The sequence below is a fragment of the Diorhabda carinulata genome, chromosome 9 (assembly GCF_026250575.1).
Source record: "Diorhabda carinulata isolate Delta chromosome 9, icDioCari1.1, whole genome shotgun sequence".
In the NCBI taxonomy this organism is placed as follows: domain Eukaryota; kingdom Metazoa; phylum Arthropoda; class Insecta; order Coleoptera; family Chrysomelidae; genus Diorhabda; species Diorhabda carinulata.
Window position 1 is genome coordinate 10,509,435 of NC_079468.1, and position 17,836 is coordinate 10,527,270.

The following is a 17,836-nucleotide window of genomic DNA, read 5'->3' on the forward strand; positions in this document are numbered from 1 at the left end:
GATGTTATATTTCCTAGGGTGCGTATGGTTCATAAATTGAAGAAAGATGAGCCAATTGTTGCTATATATGGTTGCTCCAAAAACGGATGGATCAACGAAGAATTATTTTTTGACTGGATCTTACATTTCAATCAGTTTGTTAAGGCAATAACCGATGATCCGGTGTTGCTTGTGCTGGATAATCACGGAAGCCATATTTCACTAACTATATATAAATATTGCCGAGCTAATGGAATCGTTATGGTATTGATTCCTCCGCACACATCACATAAACTTCAACCACTCGACCTAACTTTCTTCGGACCTCTCAAAGCGGCTTTTAATCGTGAATGTGATTTATATCTTAAAAATCGTGCTTACGAAAAAATAACGCATTATGAACTAGCCAGTCTACATATCTTATGTATTTTTTTTAATCTTAAAATACTGCTGTTAAGAATTTTGGTTGGATTTTTCGTTTATATGTTATATTGAACAATAAAACATTTCCAAATATAATGACTTCTTACAGTTTTTTTTATTCATTAGGCATATTAGATATACATGCGCGGTATTACCCAGAGCATGCGCGGTATTACCCTTTATGCGGGGGAATACCGCGTTTTACTACCACCTCATAAATTTATTAGTCAAATTACAAATATTAACAATAATAAGGTTTTGGGTAGTTCCTTAAGTAACTAATATAATTAAGTCTACGTGAGGTAAAAATGAAATTTATTCATTTCATATTAATCAAATTTTGGACATTTCTCCTTAGGCGCGCGGTATTCCCCCGACTTCCCCTAACATTCATTAATTTTATTATAATCTTCTGATTTCATAATAACCATTTTATTAGATTATTATTGATTTTTGCAATGTTTCTTGCCTTGCATTATTTCATAAGTGTTCCATTTTTCATTGTTATGAAATGTTAGGAGGGTCGTAGAACTCTTATGTCTAACTGCTTTGATCGATATCTGTGAGCCCACTTCGACCGCCATCATTATTATCCTATGCTATATACACGCGGTAGGAAACCAGTCCGGTGTGAAATAAATTTTATAGAGCAAAATACAAAATAATACTGAGCTATTTATGAGAGACAAGACGGATGCAGCATTCTTCTCAAATGGAGTGGAAAAGGATGTATTCGCAAGAAAGGATCCAATAAGTAGAACTCCGCCTAGAGCAGGAATGGGGAAACTACGGCCCGCGGGCCATCTCCGGCCTGCAAAGTCTTATCTAGGTCACAATACCCAAATATAGTTGCCCACGCCCAGAAAATAATGTCTATGTTTGGTACAAGCTATTTGTGCGGACAAACGTTTTCAATAATGAAACTAAGAAAAAATTGTCTTCGTAAAACGCTTTCGGATGACCTCCTTTTTCCATTGTTAACAACTCAACATCATAAGTGGAATCAGCTTATGATGAAGTCATGCAAAAACAAAAACAGTTCCATATGTCCCAGTTCCATCTTACGACCATATATAGCTGAACAAAATTTCCCAAATGAAATGTTTCACTCGAACCATACCTTAATAACATGTAGAGGTAATAAAAAAACAAAGCAAAAATACCCTTGCTAAAAGAATTTAATTTACTAGAAAAACTAGAATTCATTCTTTATAATTTCCACGACTATTTTGACGGAATCTTAGGATTACACGATTAAGAAAATTAAAACTTAATATAGACCTAAACAATGGTTATTTAATTAGCCCTACTATAAGAATACCTCTTTACTATAGAAAAGATTTTAACGTACAAAAAATTGAAATTCCCGTTAACTCCGTAGTTTTAAAAATAATCAATACCGATTTAGAAGAAAATACCGAATTCTTTATGCCTTATATAAACAATTAAATTATTGAAATCTTACCTAGCTTATTACAAGTAAAAACTAAAACAGTACTTTTAGAAATAAGAAACCTTACAAACGAAAGCGTAATAGTACCTTTTTAACCTGACTACATAAAACAAAAAGCTGAATTATTTCTAGCCGAAGATTTCGAAATATTCAGCATAGAACAAATATTGAATGAAAAAATAGAACCAGAATTCGATTTAAATAACATAAATTCTGACAATTTCAATTATAATTATGACTTCTTTTTAATCAGGAAGAAAAAATTGAATTGAAAAAACTTATTTCTCAATTTCCAGAAGTATTACATAGACCTAACGAAAAATTAATTTTCACTAATAGTGTCAAACATGAAATAAAAACAAAAGATGAAATACCGATTCATACAAAATCATATAGGTATCCCTACATACACAAAGCCGAGGTACAAAGGCAAATAACACAAATTTTAGGTGACGGAATAATAAGACCTTCATTTAATTTGATATTCGTCTAGTACGTTAGTCAGATTATTGTAACTAATTGTAACTTTAAATTATTAAATCCTCAGTTTGCTAAATAAATTGTTTTTAAAAAAGCAAGTTGGTGAATTGAGTTATTTAATTGTATCGACGTTAGTTACTAAGAAGGTGATTCGTATTAAAAGTATTGATGATCTTACAACTATACCAGACATAAGGGAAACAATCTCGAAGGTAACAGATATCTGAAAGGGGGCTACACAAAAGAGCTCTACGACTCTCATATAAAAATAAACAACTTAATTGCAAGCGAATGAAACGCAAAGAATATTCTGAAAGTGAATCTTCTAACAGTCAGATGGATAGACTGTCGGATGGTTGAGAGACAAAAAGATGATGAATACGGCAAAAAGTGATACAGAATACCCTTCTGCTTAAATTGCAAGGAAATGCGCGATCAAACGGCAAGTCGAGGTTTGTGCTGAGTTCAAAATAATTAAATTCAAGAAAGTGAGAATAATGCCAATAACCACAAATAGAAGTCTTAGAGCACATGATATGGCAATCGCCACTGTAAGGAAAGAAAAAATTAGAATACTTTTGATTAGTGAAAAATGCTATAAACAAATAGAAGGGACTGGTTGTTTCATAGAGAAATTGATACGGCAATAAACATTCTAAATAGAAATTCAACAGTTGAATGCCAGGGATATGGTTAGTATTCCCCCTTAAATAAAGAAATAAACGACCAAATTATAACTAAAATAGGAATCTTTCTTAGAATGTGTGAAGAAAAAAGTATCATAGTTGGGGATTTTAATGGAAAATCTGTTCAATGGGGAATAGGTTACACAGACAAAAGGGAAGAAGCTCAAGTGGAATGGATTGCTATCAAAACCAGGGAAACAGATCCACAATTCAAGGAATCAAAGGTCGTCAATAACTGATAACGTAATTGTAATAACAGTCTAATACGTGAGTGACAAAGAGACGTTTAGCGATTCAAAACTACATTATATTTGACGTAAATGAAAACACAAAACCCAACAAGCTAACTGAGAAAGCAAGAGACACGGGGTGGCATCTTAGGAAGTTGGATAACAACTGTCTCTACCATTACCATAAATAAACCAATACCAGACTCAAAAGTTTCTATGGAATACACTCTAATATATACGATACTTCCATATCTAGAAGGAAGATCCACATAAGAGGTAACTCGGTATATTGGTGGTCGTAGGAAATCGCACACTTAAAGAAGGAATGCACAAGAAGAAGAATTAGTACAAGATGCGATAAAAGGAATGGACCAGAAGTTAAAAAATGACAAGATGTCTACAAAGCATACAAAAAACAATTGAATAATGCTATAAGAAAAGCCAAGCACCACTACTCTCTAAAGACCCAACTATCGGCTTTTTCTAGTCCATAACGACTTAACAGTAACACCACGCTCTTTAAAATTCACAGTGAAAGAGCTCTATACAGCCAATCAAAAACTTGAGATAAAAAACACCAGGTCTAGGAAATATCCTTGCAGAACTACTGATATACTCAGTAGACAACAAAACTGACTTTATTCTGAGATTCTACAACACACTTGGTGATCAGAAGCTTCTTCATATCGACCTATATGTCTCTTACATGTAGAAAGGAAATTATTTGAACATAACATGCTCAAAACCAACTGTCCATATTTTTTTGAAATCTAATTTTCTGCATATTTTGGTTAAAAGGGTCCTTCATAACTCGACGAAGGAATGTTGTTGTCACATTGTTCATGAAAAAGCTAGGCAATGATGTCAAAAAAGTTACTTCGAGGACCAAGAGCAAATTGCATTGAAGTCAAAGTGTTTTGTAGTTGCCTAAATAAAATAACCCCAATATATAAGTTTTTATTCGACTGTGAAAAAAATCAAGTCCTTCCTAGAGTCCCTAATCATACTACTATTGTCAGCTATACAAGTACCATCTTACGATTGTTCAAGGTCACTACAAACCACAACAATTTACAGTCAGAAAGTAAGATGCTTCTGTGGTGGCCATGGTAGCCAAAATAAAAACACGACAATTTGAGTATGCTGGGGCTTTGGCTCTTTGAACATGGCACCCTCACATGTTGAAAAAGTTGAAATAATATTCCCAATAGTAGACCACACCTTTTTAACGCCATATCGAATTTTTGGACGAATTAAGAAACATATTTACACAAAAGGCATGATTGTACAGGGTCCTTCACGACGAGCTCAATCGATATGTATATGGAAAAGTACTGCGACTAGTGTTGAAAGTGAAAATTTGCTTGCATGGGTTTTCCGAAATGCTCGTTTAGGCTAAAATTATTTCAGTGTTCTGAAACTTCCGGTTAAACCGGAAGTGGACCCAAACTTCAGTATTTTAAACGGAATGCTATGGTTTTTATTAAAATTTTGGAATCGACACGAAATTATATACTCATATAACTTTATATGAGGCATAGTATGCCTAAAGTTCACCATTTTTTAATTATTTTGGACACATGCAACCCTCCACTAAAAAATCATATTTCTAAGTTTAAGTGAGTCAGGTCCAATATTTTTGTGATTTGGACAAAAAACACTTACAGCTTTCAAACTCTGTGAAAACCTTAACAAATATTTATATAGGATGTTCAGAAAATGGAGCCGAATTTCGCTATCTAAAAACCTCGAAAACTTAATTTTTTCAAATGGCAACCCCCATTTTTCTCTTTACCATTGGATTCATATATCTCAAATTTCTCAAATTAACGGTTTTTGTAGAAACTTGAAAAAACTGAAATTTTCAACAAAGAATAAAAACAAATATTTCTAGATATCTGTTACCTGAAAGAAATAAAAATTTTAAGTAAAATTCACCCCCAAATTTAAATAGTAAGATTACCATTCAAATTTTCGTCATAAAAATGTACCACCAGCATACTGTCATGCACGCAACATGTGAGAATTAGTATCACTACAATAATGGGAGTTACGCCGATTAAATATTCCATTCTTCTGAATTTTACACTCATCTGCCAAATTAAGTTTTGTAAAAAATTTTCGTCTTCTTGAGTTTTAATTATTATAAATTCACAAAAAGCAATTCTTCTTTGATCGTCACCTGGCTTTAAATTTTGTACCAACGAGATTGAATACGGATGGAACTTGTATTTTTTAAGAATCCTTATCTCTGATATTCCCAAATTTCTTTCCGCATTGGTTAATGAATTTTCAGGATACGCTCTGAAGTATTCCAAGACTGTAATTTCATTGTCTACGACAGGTTTCAATTTGATGTACGGTGCAACAAACTGACCTTGGGTTTTGCAATTATGAATGAGCCGCGTAAGTGTATCAGGGGTGGGTCGTGGTCTATCCGGATATCGCAAATGGAAAGTATCGCAGGCTCGTTTAATAAAACCCTATCACATTCCCCATATATTACCAGCAAATTGAAATAATCTTCATTAATAAATCCTACACGGGACATGATGAACGAACACACTTAAACGTAAAGCTGTTTTCATTGTTTGTTGATATGTTAGCTTTTTTTAGTCGCTCCAGAAGACAACCGACAATTAAAAACCATGAAAATTTCAGTTTTTTCAAGCTTCTACAAAAACCGTTAATTTGAGATATATGAATTTACTAACGAAGTCCTTTTAATTTAAAGCGTAGAATCCAATGGTAAAGAGAAAAATGAGGGTTGCCATTTGAAAGTTTTGGAAGTTTTTAGATAGCGAAATTCGGCACTATTTTCTGAACACCCTATATAAATTTTTGTCAAGGTTTTCACAGAGTTTGAAAGCTGTAAGTGTTTTTTGTCAAAATCACAAAAATATTGGACCTGACTCACTTAAACTTAGAAATATGATTTTTTAGTGGAGGGTTGCATGTGTCCAAAAATTTCGAAAATGTGAAATGATTAAAAAATGGTGGACTTTAGGCATAGGATGCCTTATTTAAAATTATATTGAAATTTCGCGTAGATTCCAAAAATTTAATAAAAACCATAGCATTCCGTTTAAAATAACGAAGTTTGGGTCCACTTCCGATATAACCGGAGGTTTCAGAAAACTGAAATTATTTTAGCCGACACGAGCATTTCGGAAAACCCATGCAATCAAATTTTCAGAACACTATTCGCAGTACTTTCCCATATACATATCGTTACAGCTCGTCGTTAAGGACCCTGTGCAGCAACTAACTAACTAACTAACGTATAAACCATTACCAAGAGACGAAATAAGCAAAAACTGAAGGTCTGGTGGCCTTCTTGAAGATTCGAGATGTGTTAAAAATGTCTCAGAAACACTTTAAAGTGAAATGGAAAGCCATTAAGAACCTTGATTATTACAAGGACGTGATTTAGCGAGGCATCCAAGGAAGGCCAGCAGAAGCAAACCAAGAAAGCGAGCCGATGTATTACGACGATATCAATTTCATTTGAATAACGAGCCTTCTTTCTCCTTTATCACCTTATTTTCTGCACTTATTATTTGCACAATATTGCACAATATTATTTTTCTTTAGTAAATAAAAAAATATTCTGTTCCATTTAGCATTCCAATTTATGATCTTTTTCACATTGTACTAAAGTTTATGTCACATTCTTTATTACCATTGTGAAAAATATATTGATAAAAAAATGGGACAAAATTAAATAATATACAGAAATACTTCGAAACGAATTTATACAAGCTATAGGACTCACACCAACAACAACGTACTCGTACTTCGAATATGAATTCTTGTTCCGATATGTAGATGATTGCATTACTGGCGTACCAAAGAATCAAATCAAACTTCAGTTCACAATCGAGGTTGAGCAAAATAATAGAATCAATTTTTTTGATGTCACATTATATAAAATTAACAATAACATAAGAACAAAATAGTACACGAAACCAACTTGGTCCTCAAGATATTTAAACTTCAATTCGTGTCATCCTATGTCACACAAAAGATCAGTGATAATGAGTTTGGCTGGTAGATCTATCCAACTATCAGATCCTGAATGTAGATACTTAGCTATTCAAAAAGCAAAAACTGTATTAAAAGAAAATAATTTTCCGGAAAAAATGATCAACAACATATTCAAGAAAAAAATAAACAGACACTACAATCAATTGGAAAACAGAACAAAAACGAAATTTCAAAACATAAAACATTTTTCCTTACCATATGTAGAACGACTTTCCCAACAACTATCAAATTATTTTAATAAATATGATATTAGTATAAGTGATAAAGGACATAATACGTTAGCTAAATATTTCACTAAATAAAAATCTAAAACACCAAAAAACAAAAGAAATAATATTATATATCAAGTTCTTTTTGGCAGACCTCTCAATATATAGAAAATAGACTAAAAGGTCATTAATACGATAAAAAAAATAAAACTGCGTTAACGAACCATTAGATATAAAAAAAAAATAAATTCATTTATAAAGATTCAAAAGTTCTTGGAACGAAATATAATACAGGAAAATGAGAATTTTTAGAAATAGTTCATATTCATAAAAACGAAAAAGCTATAAATGATAAAAAAAGACTTATATAATTTAAGTATTAGAATATTTTCTAGTTTGATTTCATTCTTATTTTGATATTCATGATGAACGTTATCTATTGATTAATATAAATGCGTAAATTGTCAGTGTCAATATCATATTTTGATAAATTAATCAACTAATCAATTATTCGAAAGCTCGGAAAATATATTAGTTAGTCCACTTTGGTTTGTCACGTTCCAAATAAGAAACCGCTCATAATATAACTGGCAAAGACTCGTCATAATTCATATATTGTATACATATATATGTATATGTATATATATATATATATATATATATATATATATATATATATATATATATATATATATATATATATATATATATATATATATATATATTGCCACGCTCCCAATAAAAAACTACACATAATATAGCTGGCAAAGACTTCTTTACAATTCACATATAAATATACTTCCAAATCATCTCAAGAACTTATGGTCAATTAGCTGTTAAAAATTTAAAATCATGGTCCAAAAGAACAGAAGATGCTTCCTACTACAATGTAGAAAAAAGAACATTGTTCCCACCTTTCTACAGAATAATATCAATCAATATATATACATATATACATATGTATTGATATAATAACGTTCCCAATAACAAACTGCTCAATCGTTTTTTGTATTGTTTGGTACCATTACTATCTATTAACCTTTATTAACGATCCTCACTTACCCTACTAATAATTATTCCAGCTATTGAAATCCTTATTTTTGGTCCCTTCAATAATTTATATCTCAAATCTACTCCATTCCAAAATGACACAAAATATCTTTTGATTTGTAAGTTATCTCCACCATGTAACCTGTACCCATCATAGTCTACTATAACCAAAATTTCAGGATAAATTGTATATGGAGCTTCTCTTTTACTTCTATTTCTATTTGTGCTTCGTTTATATCTTTTTGTCAAACGATCTGGTTCCATAAAAGCTGCAAAACATATGTAAGGATAGTGAAAATACTTATAAATTGTAATAGAATCACACCATAATCGCTCATAGAGTTTTCTTGTTCTTCTTGTGTCTTTTTATATATTATGTGATGATGAATATTTTTGTTTCTTTTTATTGGTAGACCTGTGTCTATTGCTATTTCCGAACTTAGTTCACCATCTTGATCAAGAAACATTTCATCATCATTTATTAAATCGTCTGTATCATTTTCTTTGCTGAAGTTATTTTTCAGTCGGATGACAGATCCTCTTAAGCGAGCAGGTAGAGGGCGAATTACTAAATGGGAACCAATACTTCCTTCCTGTAATAAAAATATTATTAATTTTTTCATGCTTTTATATGTACAAAATAAGTGGATGGTTTAATAAGGTATTCGAAAAATCGTATCGCTTTATTTGCTATCACGAAACTTTTATTGATTATTATAATTATACTTACATTGAATATCTGATAGTTTGATATAAAGATTCGAATTATAAAGAGAAAAAATTATAATAAGTTAGTAACACAGGTAAAACATTTAACGTTTCGATCTATTTCATGATATGACTTGATATTAACAACATGCATAGTTACAAGGAGTCATACAAATCATATTTAAAAAAATTTGGAGAAAAGTAATAAGTTTATAGGAAAAATGTCGTATTCATTAAATCGGGCAATAAAATTGACTATGACGGCTCGGCAAGTATTCTCATCCGTGATATGCCATTTTGTGACGCATACTATTTTTAATAGTACCAGGGAAGTCGGTTTGTTAGTGTGAACTTTGGATTTGACATAACTCCACACAAAAAGTCCATAGGTGTTAAATCCGGACTGCGATGAGGCTAATTCATGCCACCTCTCCTGGAGATCAATTAGCCATGAAAATCACGAATTCGTGCCAGAGATCTATTGGACGTGTAAGTTGTTCCGGTCTGCTGGGACCATGTTCTTTGATTATAACTCATAAAGTTTTATAGTTCAGACACGATGAGGTTGTCTGACGTCTGGATATAACGCACTGAATTCACTGTAACTGTGCGTCCCTTTTCATCTCAAATATATTGAGTGCCTGTAACTCCTCGCGCTGACATCGCTTCGCATCACGGTCACTTTAGGCGAATGAAGGGGTTTCTGATGTTTATATATTGGTTGGTTGCACTGGTGGCAATTTTGCTTGTTGACATGTCCATTAAAATGAAAATGAGCTTCATCCGAAAACAAGATGCTGATGAACGTTGGAATGCGCTCAATCATTTGACTTACATGGTCAAGCCTCTGACCAGCATATTGAGACTTCAATTCTTGCCAAATTGAATTTTTTAAGGTTGAAACAGCCCCAAATCTTTGTGTAAAATTCGAAGTAATAATGATCTACGCACGTTTGAGACAACATCATACTTCCGAACAGATCGACTTACATTTTCTACATTTATAACTGTTCTAAAAAACCTTGGACGCCCGGATTTCATTGTATTCAGTGTTGATCTGGCCGTTTTACTCTTCTCGATCAATTTTCCAATCAGTAGAGCGCATTGAGCATCATTTAATTACGAATATTTCAGAATGTTCTACGTACTACATTTGCCGATTTACCGTTTTTTTTAAATTCATTCTAGCACAACGCACGGTCCGCTCTAGAGAAACGTGATATAGCGAATTAGTTCCCAAGTAAAGAGCAAAGCTACCGATTGACATATCTCCCGCGCAGTAGCCGATCTAGAGGGAACTCAGGGGCACGATCTAATGTTCATGCAGAGTCAGTTGAGAACTACTCCCACATGACAGTATGCATCCATCCCCATTCTAAATTTTATTATAAATGAATTAACGGCAATATAATCCAACAAGGATATGGAAATTGTAGGAAAATTTCAACACCTATTAATACCAAATTTAAATTATACATACATTAGTGAAATTCTACAAGAGGCAATAAAATTTAAAGAAAATTTATCTTGTTTTTCTGTCTTGAAATGTGTGCTACAAATTTGGAAAACAATGTGGATGTCAAATCCTGGAAACAAGATGACTAAGCTTCCATCGTAAGCTTACAAGTTTGCAGGTTGTCTACCATACATTATAGTACTACTTCAACTGTTGTGCATCTTTCCTGTAACTACCTATACAGCAGAGCGAAATTCTAGCTTTGCGTCGCTCAAAAACATATCTCCGCAGCACAATAACTGAAGGAAGACTAAACAGCTTTGCTTTACTGCACTTCCAACAGGATAGTTCTCGCACAGTGAAGGCCGCACATTCGAAAGTTGAATTAATGAAAACTCATCATTATCTACTTTGAAATTCATTTTTCCTGTACCGATGGGGCATCTTAAAGATCAAAAGTACAATACCAGGCTCAGAATAGCTGTGACTTACAAATTATTTACTAACTTTAAGAACATAAATTTATAGCATCAAGTTTTGAAAATAAAATGTTTAAAACTTTCACTGACATAGAACTAGAAGAAGTGTTTTTGCATTAAAATCGCTGGGGAAGAACCCACGTAACCCCTTAGCCTGGGGGTTATGGTGATGCTCAAAAATCAACTTGGGATTTTATATTGGGGCAACCGGTCATTCTGTTCTATGAAATAAAATAAGCAATCCACCAGAATTTTCAACACATTTGTAAGGGTCGCTACCCTAAGTGAAACATTTTAAAATACGCTATTATAAAAATAAGAAACTCTTAATTTTATAAATACTCAGATACATAATATAATTAATCAAATGATAAAGAGCGAGACAATGCATGCAGTATGAAAGCAGTGAACGGGGAGAGAAGTGAGGGATAGTGGAGAGAGGAAGCTATATCGCGACATGTTAAAAAAAGTTTTCTTCAGAACAGTCAAAAAACTTTCTCCCATACAAATTCTGATTTTGTGAATTTTTTTTCAAAAGTTCTACTTCTACTTTAGTCTTGGTAGCAAGCTCTAAAATTTGATGAAAATTATCAAAAAAATTACTAAACACTTATTTTGAGAAGTAGAACGGTGCCCCATACAAAAATTGAAAAAAAAAATTTTAGGTCTCTCCATGATTTACAAGTGCAGTTGTATTTTTTCATATTGATTCTAAATACTGAGATATCTGCCCTATGTAGACAGCGTCATAATCATTACAAGGTACTTTGATAATGTATTATGTCTTTTACGACTTTACTAATATCATTTTCATTGGAATAATTTGAAAAGTGCTTCACGTTTTGATCCTTAGTTTTTGTTTTGTTTCTTAATTGATTAAAGTATTTGCATTTCGAGATAATTATTTTTATTGAAATTCCAGATTTGATACTTAGGTAGATTTATCATCCAAACTTAAATCACTGATATTTCTTTTTTGTGATATGGTCCTTGGGCCCAGCGGTAACTTTTTCATTTATGATACCATTGAAACTTTTTGTGTCTGTTTTTTTTTTTGGGTGGACTTGGACAAATGTCGGAGTTGGCGCATTATGGGAGTGGAGCGTGTTCTTATCAAGCTGTCATGAAGTTGCGAATATTATACAAAAAAAAATTATGATCACATTGGAAATTTTGTTTTAATCAATATTTTTTTATCATATAATTAGCGAAAAAACATTTGTCGGACATAAACAATGCAACCGACACGCCAAATATGTAAAATGTCTGAAACGAAAACTCATTACCACACGATTGATTCTAATAGAATCTACAATAAAACATTTTTAAATAACGTGGTAATCTAAACAATTTTTCTGGGCATATGCGTAATCAAATGAAAATTCCACTTTATCAAAAAGTTGTGTTAACAATTCAGCACTTAAAGGGTTGTATCATCCGAATAATGTAATTTAAAAAATGTACTTCATTTTTGAACGTATTTAATTAAAAATCTAGATATTGAAGTACATTTGTATGGACTTTACTAGAAAAATACCGGCATCTACTTTTCGGACACAGGACACTGGAAATTTTCTTATAATTGTTACTTCTAAGTCGAAACTACTTGCTAGATTGTAATAGAATTTTGTGAAAGAACCTTATGGTATCTGACTTATGAATCAGTTAATATTATCTGCGTTCTGAGTAGCTATAAAGGTAAATTTTCTAGTCCAACTTAAATTGATTTCACTACCAACAGATACTCCTAGTAAAATTTGAAATTGTGTGACGGTTTGGGAATATTTTGATAAGAAAATTAAATAGTAATAACAAATGCCTTTCTTATATTTTTAAATTGTACGGATGTGTCGAGACGTTGGAGGGCCTTGAAAAACATCAAAAACATTTCTGGTAGACTGCTACAATGAAATATCAAAGAATGTTTATAATGGTTTGTTAGACGAATAGATTTGATTTTTGATTAATGTGGCAATTTTAAAAAGATCAAATATAACATACTTGTTTTGAGCAAACTATTTGTTCTGACTTTCATTTTATTCTAAATAATATACCATACAATTGTTTGCTACAGATATAATGTATAAACTTTTTGTATATTATTCCTCTATGCATTACATAAATTTTAAACAAGTAACACTTAGAAGTAATCGACTTAAAAAGTGAAAGTTTGTGTTTATGATGCGTGATTTTTGTTGTTGTTTCTGAATAAATAATTATTACTGAATAGTTAATATGCATATTTGAAATGTTAATACATATTGAGTACTTATAATTAATATAATGATTTTAAGGATTTCCTTGATAATTGTACTGCCGTACCATTTACAGAAAATGAAGGGACAAAATTTTCATCTAATGAATAAATATTTTGTGCACATCTACGATAAACATTAACCGAAGCTAAAAATGGAATTGCAGGATTTTATGATTAATTAATATAATGAAACAATTTAATTGCATTGACGATACAATCTTATAAATTCAAATGGTTATCATTTATATACAGTTTTACCAACAGAATTTCAAACCTCTAACGAAAAATGTTGAGTTAAACTGTTATTAGAACAGACCATATGATCCTAGGAGAAAAGAAAAAAATTATGGAAATATGCATATATTCCCAGATAATTTCATTGAATTGACGATTCGCTTACCTTTACAAGGTAGAATTAAAACAAGACATGAACCACCAGCAGTTGGATCAATGTTAAACGAAGGAATGATAAGATATTGTCTACTACCATGGTCTTCACCAATAAGGGTAGTATCGAAAACTGGACGCTTCAAGTGAAATTAAATGGAGAATAAATTAGGCAGATGCCAATATTTTACAACATTTGATTCAGTCAAAGCTCTAATCAAATAAAAATGGCCGATGAAGATATCCCTAAGACAATATTTACATTGGAATTTGGTCACTACCAATATGTTCAAATACCATTTGGATTAAATAGCAGCTCCTCCACATTTCAGAGGTCCTCGAGAATTGTTTACTTGTATGACATTATAATCTTCTCTACCTCAATGCGAAAATAAGTATTGGAAGTTATTTAACTCTGATACTCCAAACTAACAACAAATCTTGATAAAAATAGAAAAAGAAGTGGCTTTCTTAAGACATATAATAACTGCAGATGGTATCAAACCAAAACCAGACAAAATTATAGCAACTAAATGTTAAATTAATGACTCTTGTTCGTATAACCTTTGTATAGGCATCTATGTACATCTCGTATCCATATCAATCGATCTGATGTTGGTGTACTCTGTAAAATTTAGATTATAGTTCTATGATATGTAACGTGTTTTTTTTTGATGTGAGAAATTGAGTTGTTGTTCTTTATTTGGTGCATTCCACATATTTTTTTGTACGCCCAATATAGCGACTACCATTATTGTTGTCGCGGCGAGAACGTCATGACTTACGCTCACGACGACCCATGTCAAGAGGTGGATTAAAGTGAGGTTGAGAGAATTAGCGGAATTTTCAAAACTCAAAGCAACAAAGATTGCAACAATAAGAATTTATTTAATTATTTGATGCGGTAAGGGATATTATATATACTTTTGGAGCATTCTTTTCTCGCAACACCAAATATCTTTCTATGCCACAGAAGACATTTTGATTCACGAGGTAGAGGAATCAATTTCAGGGACGCTAATGTAAGTAGTGACAATAAGCAAGAACAAGCTCATGAGGGTGAGATTTCATTTATATCAGAAGCTTCAAGTGCAAGGCTCCCAAATATAAAGGTGAGAGACTCTACTGTTAACCTTATTTTAGACAGTTGTGGAACAGACCATTTGGTTACCAAAGATAGGGAAAATTATATGAGATGTGTTATGACATTGGTCAAAGATATTGAAACAAAAGGATTGGTTTGGATTTTGAATATACTAAATTTAATATATAAATTGCTGAATATTAAGGAGGAAATCGAAGAAATAGCTGTTATGAAAATACAGATTCATTTCCCTAAGATTCATTTGCAACCTATGGACTGGATTCGAAATCCATTCTCCGAGAGTGTTCTTTTCATTTCATTTGACAATTAAATTGTTAATTTCGAGACAACTATCACTTTTTGGTTAATAAATTGAAAGCTAAGGCAGTAGGAGAATTAAAATTAGTTCTAGATGTCTTATTTTCTAAATTTGACAAATTTGTACAAATTTGAAATACTACAAATGAACTCAAACTATAATTACAGTTAGTTATAAAATTATTGGCTGATTTAGAAAATTTAATCACCATTTCATTTGATGCCTATTTTCTAACAATTTATTTTGCATTTTCCGTCATTCTGAAACATTTATCCATTTTCGCATTCACTCTATTTGACAATTGGTACAAAACAACCGTAACACCCTTTTAAAAAAGATTCATCGCGATGTTGCCTGCTGGCACGAACATTATGCTAGGTACATAGTTAATGAATAGAGATGAAGGAAAACATAAAACGATAACTAAATGAAAAAGAAGCGAAGCTAGAAAATTAATTTTCTGCAGAATTAGTGAATAAACAATACTGGTGAGCAATAAAGTGTAAACCGAGATTTGATTAAAGTCATCTTCAGAAAAAAAAAATGGAAATAGGATAGGACATATCAACCAGAATAACATCATTGTGCCCAATTATCTTTGTTCTTGGAAATATATAAATCAACAAAACCAGGGAAATTGGTATTGTTAATTGGTCGTTTTTGTCGTTTTGTCTAGCAGTATAACTATTAGTGTAATGTTGAGTTCGAATCAATATAATTTTCACATACAGATGTTGTTAATAAAGATAAACAACACTACTACATGTGAAGGTTCCAAGAATCTCACCACAAATTTATGAAAAATACAACGTTTGTGGGTAATAATTCACACATTTGCACAAACAATTTTATTGTTTCTGTTAATTGATTGGCTAACTTGAAATGAAACTGAATGAGCAATTGTTTTTTACTCCTTTCGGAATTCTTCTTTCGATTTTCCACATTTTACACATACCAAACATATACAAAGTATACCACGACGAGCTAAGAGAACACGTACATCAGAAACTACTGACTAATATTTTTCTGAAAATTTGTTTACTGTGGTTTTCCAAGGGGCTCGTTTTAAGTAAAATATTTTCAATTAGCTACGGCTTCCGGTTATGCTAGTCTATTGTTTTTGAAATAAAATTTATGATAAATTTCAATGAATCTTTATTGGCACCATCATATAAATAAATGGTTCACACGTATTTCAATTAATTTGGTGTGACAAGGAAAATAATTTTCGAACGTAGTCAAATAAAAATTACTATAATCTGGCCGGTCGGTAGTGAGAGCAATAAAAACGCGTGATCGGCTCATGGGATGCTAGTGGTACCTTTTATAACGATTCGTATGGCTGAAGCAATGTCTGAGAAAGTCAAGTTCACACAGCTGCACGTTACATTAATTTATTATTATTATATTCTAAAAATTTTATATTAATAATTATTATAAGCTTTTGTTTTATTATGTTATTTATTTACTTTGATAAAAATTAAAAATTAAACTACATTTCTAACATGCGCTTTTACAGTAAGAATTATGTGACTGTATAATAGCGCATGTTAAACATGTACTTTAATTTTTATCATTCTTTAATATGTGGTATTATAGTTATGTTATACATTGACTATCCTCTATTTTAAAATAAATTTTATTGTTAAAAGTGGCTGTGATATTCATGGAACTAAATTTATACTGTCTATTTACGTTATTCAATCTGAATCATTTCTAAACGCGTCATTGCTTTAATACTTTTAGAATTTTGACAAAATGCATCTGAGGATACAAAGCATAATAAATATTGAACGAAATATTAATTTTGAAAACAATATGGTGCGGGCAGAACTATTGGCATTGGTTAAAGAGAATCGGCCATTAGTCCAAAGATATGTCGTTGATGAGATGGCCAAAGAGAAAAATAAAATTGTTTTACGATTGCCACCTTACCATTGTGAATTCAACCCAATTGAACTCATATGGGCACAAATCAAGGGTGAGGTGGCAAGGAAAAACAACATTTAAATAATGTTACCCAAACCAATTGGAGTAAGGCAATCCAACATGTCCGCTTTTTTCGAAATAAAATGTGGGACATTGATAATTTAATGGAAAAACAAGTGGAACCTCTAATAATAAATTTAAGAGCTGATTCGTCCTCGTCGGAATCAAATTCCGATTTAGATTAAAATAAAAATTCATCCGCCCTTATATCCCTCTCAACCACCTTTTTTGAAAACAAAGAATTTATTCAGGAAAGGACCTTGTGTTGTTTATAAAGATTATTATTATTATTATTATTATTATTATTATTTATATCGTTTTGTATGAATTCACTTTATAACCTTTGATACGTATTTAAAGAAAACATATAGCACGACATTTCTTTCTTAGATATTACTTTACAGTATTAGGTACCCTTACATTTTTATTTAATATACCATAAATATGAAAAACCGTCTAGCTATTTAAGGTTAGGGAAAACAAAATTACGATTAAAATAATAATTATATATATTTATAGATACTTTTAAAAAAATCAAGGCAACGTGTGAAATATGTAGGTATAACATTTAGTAGTTAACTAAGTGAACGAAGATTTTAA

General features: G+C 31.6%; 1 protein-coding gene across 9 annotated transcripts in view; it reads right to left on the reverse strand.

Moving 5' to 3' along the window:
• The window catches only part of LOC130898237 (A disintegrin and metalloproteinase with thrombospondin motifs like), a 141,533-nt gene that overhangs the window by 52,787 nt on the left and 70,910 nt on the right, over positions 1–17,836 (reverse strand). For all 9 annotated transcript variants that reach the window (XM_057807361.1, XM_057807360.1, XM_057807364.1 and 6 more), the window contains 2 exons: positions 8,883–9,150; positions 8,570–8,826 (listed from right to left, as the gene is read on the reverse strand). In XM_057807361.1, the coding sequence (XP_057663344.1) occupies positions 8,570–8,826; positions 8,883–9,150 (525 nt within the window). The remainder of the gene's footprint in view (positions 1–8,569; positions 8,827–8,882; positions 9,151–17,836) is intronic.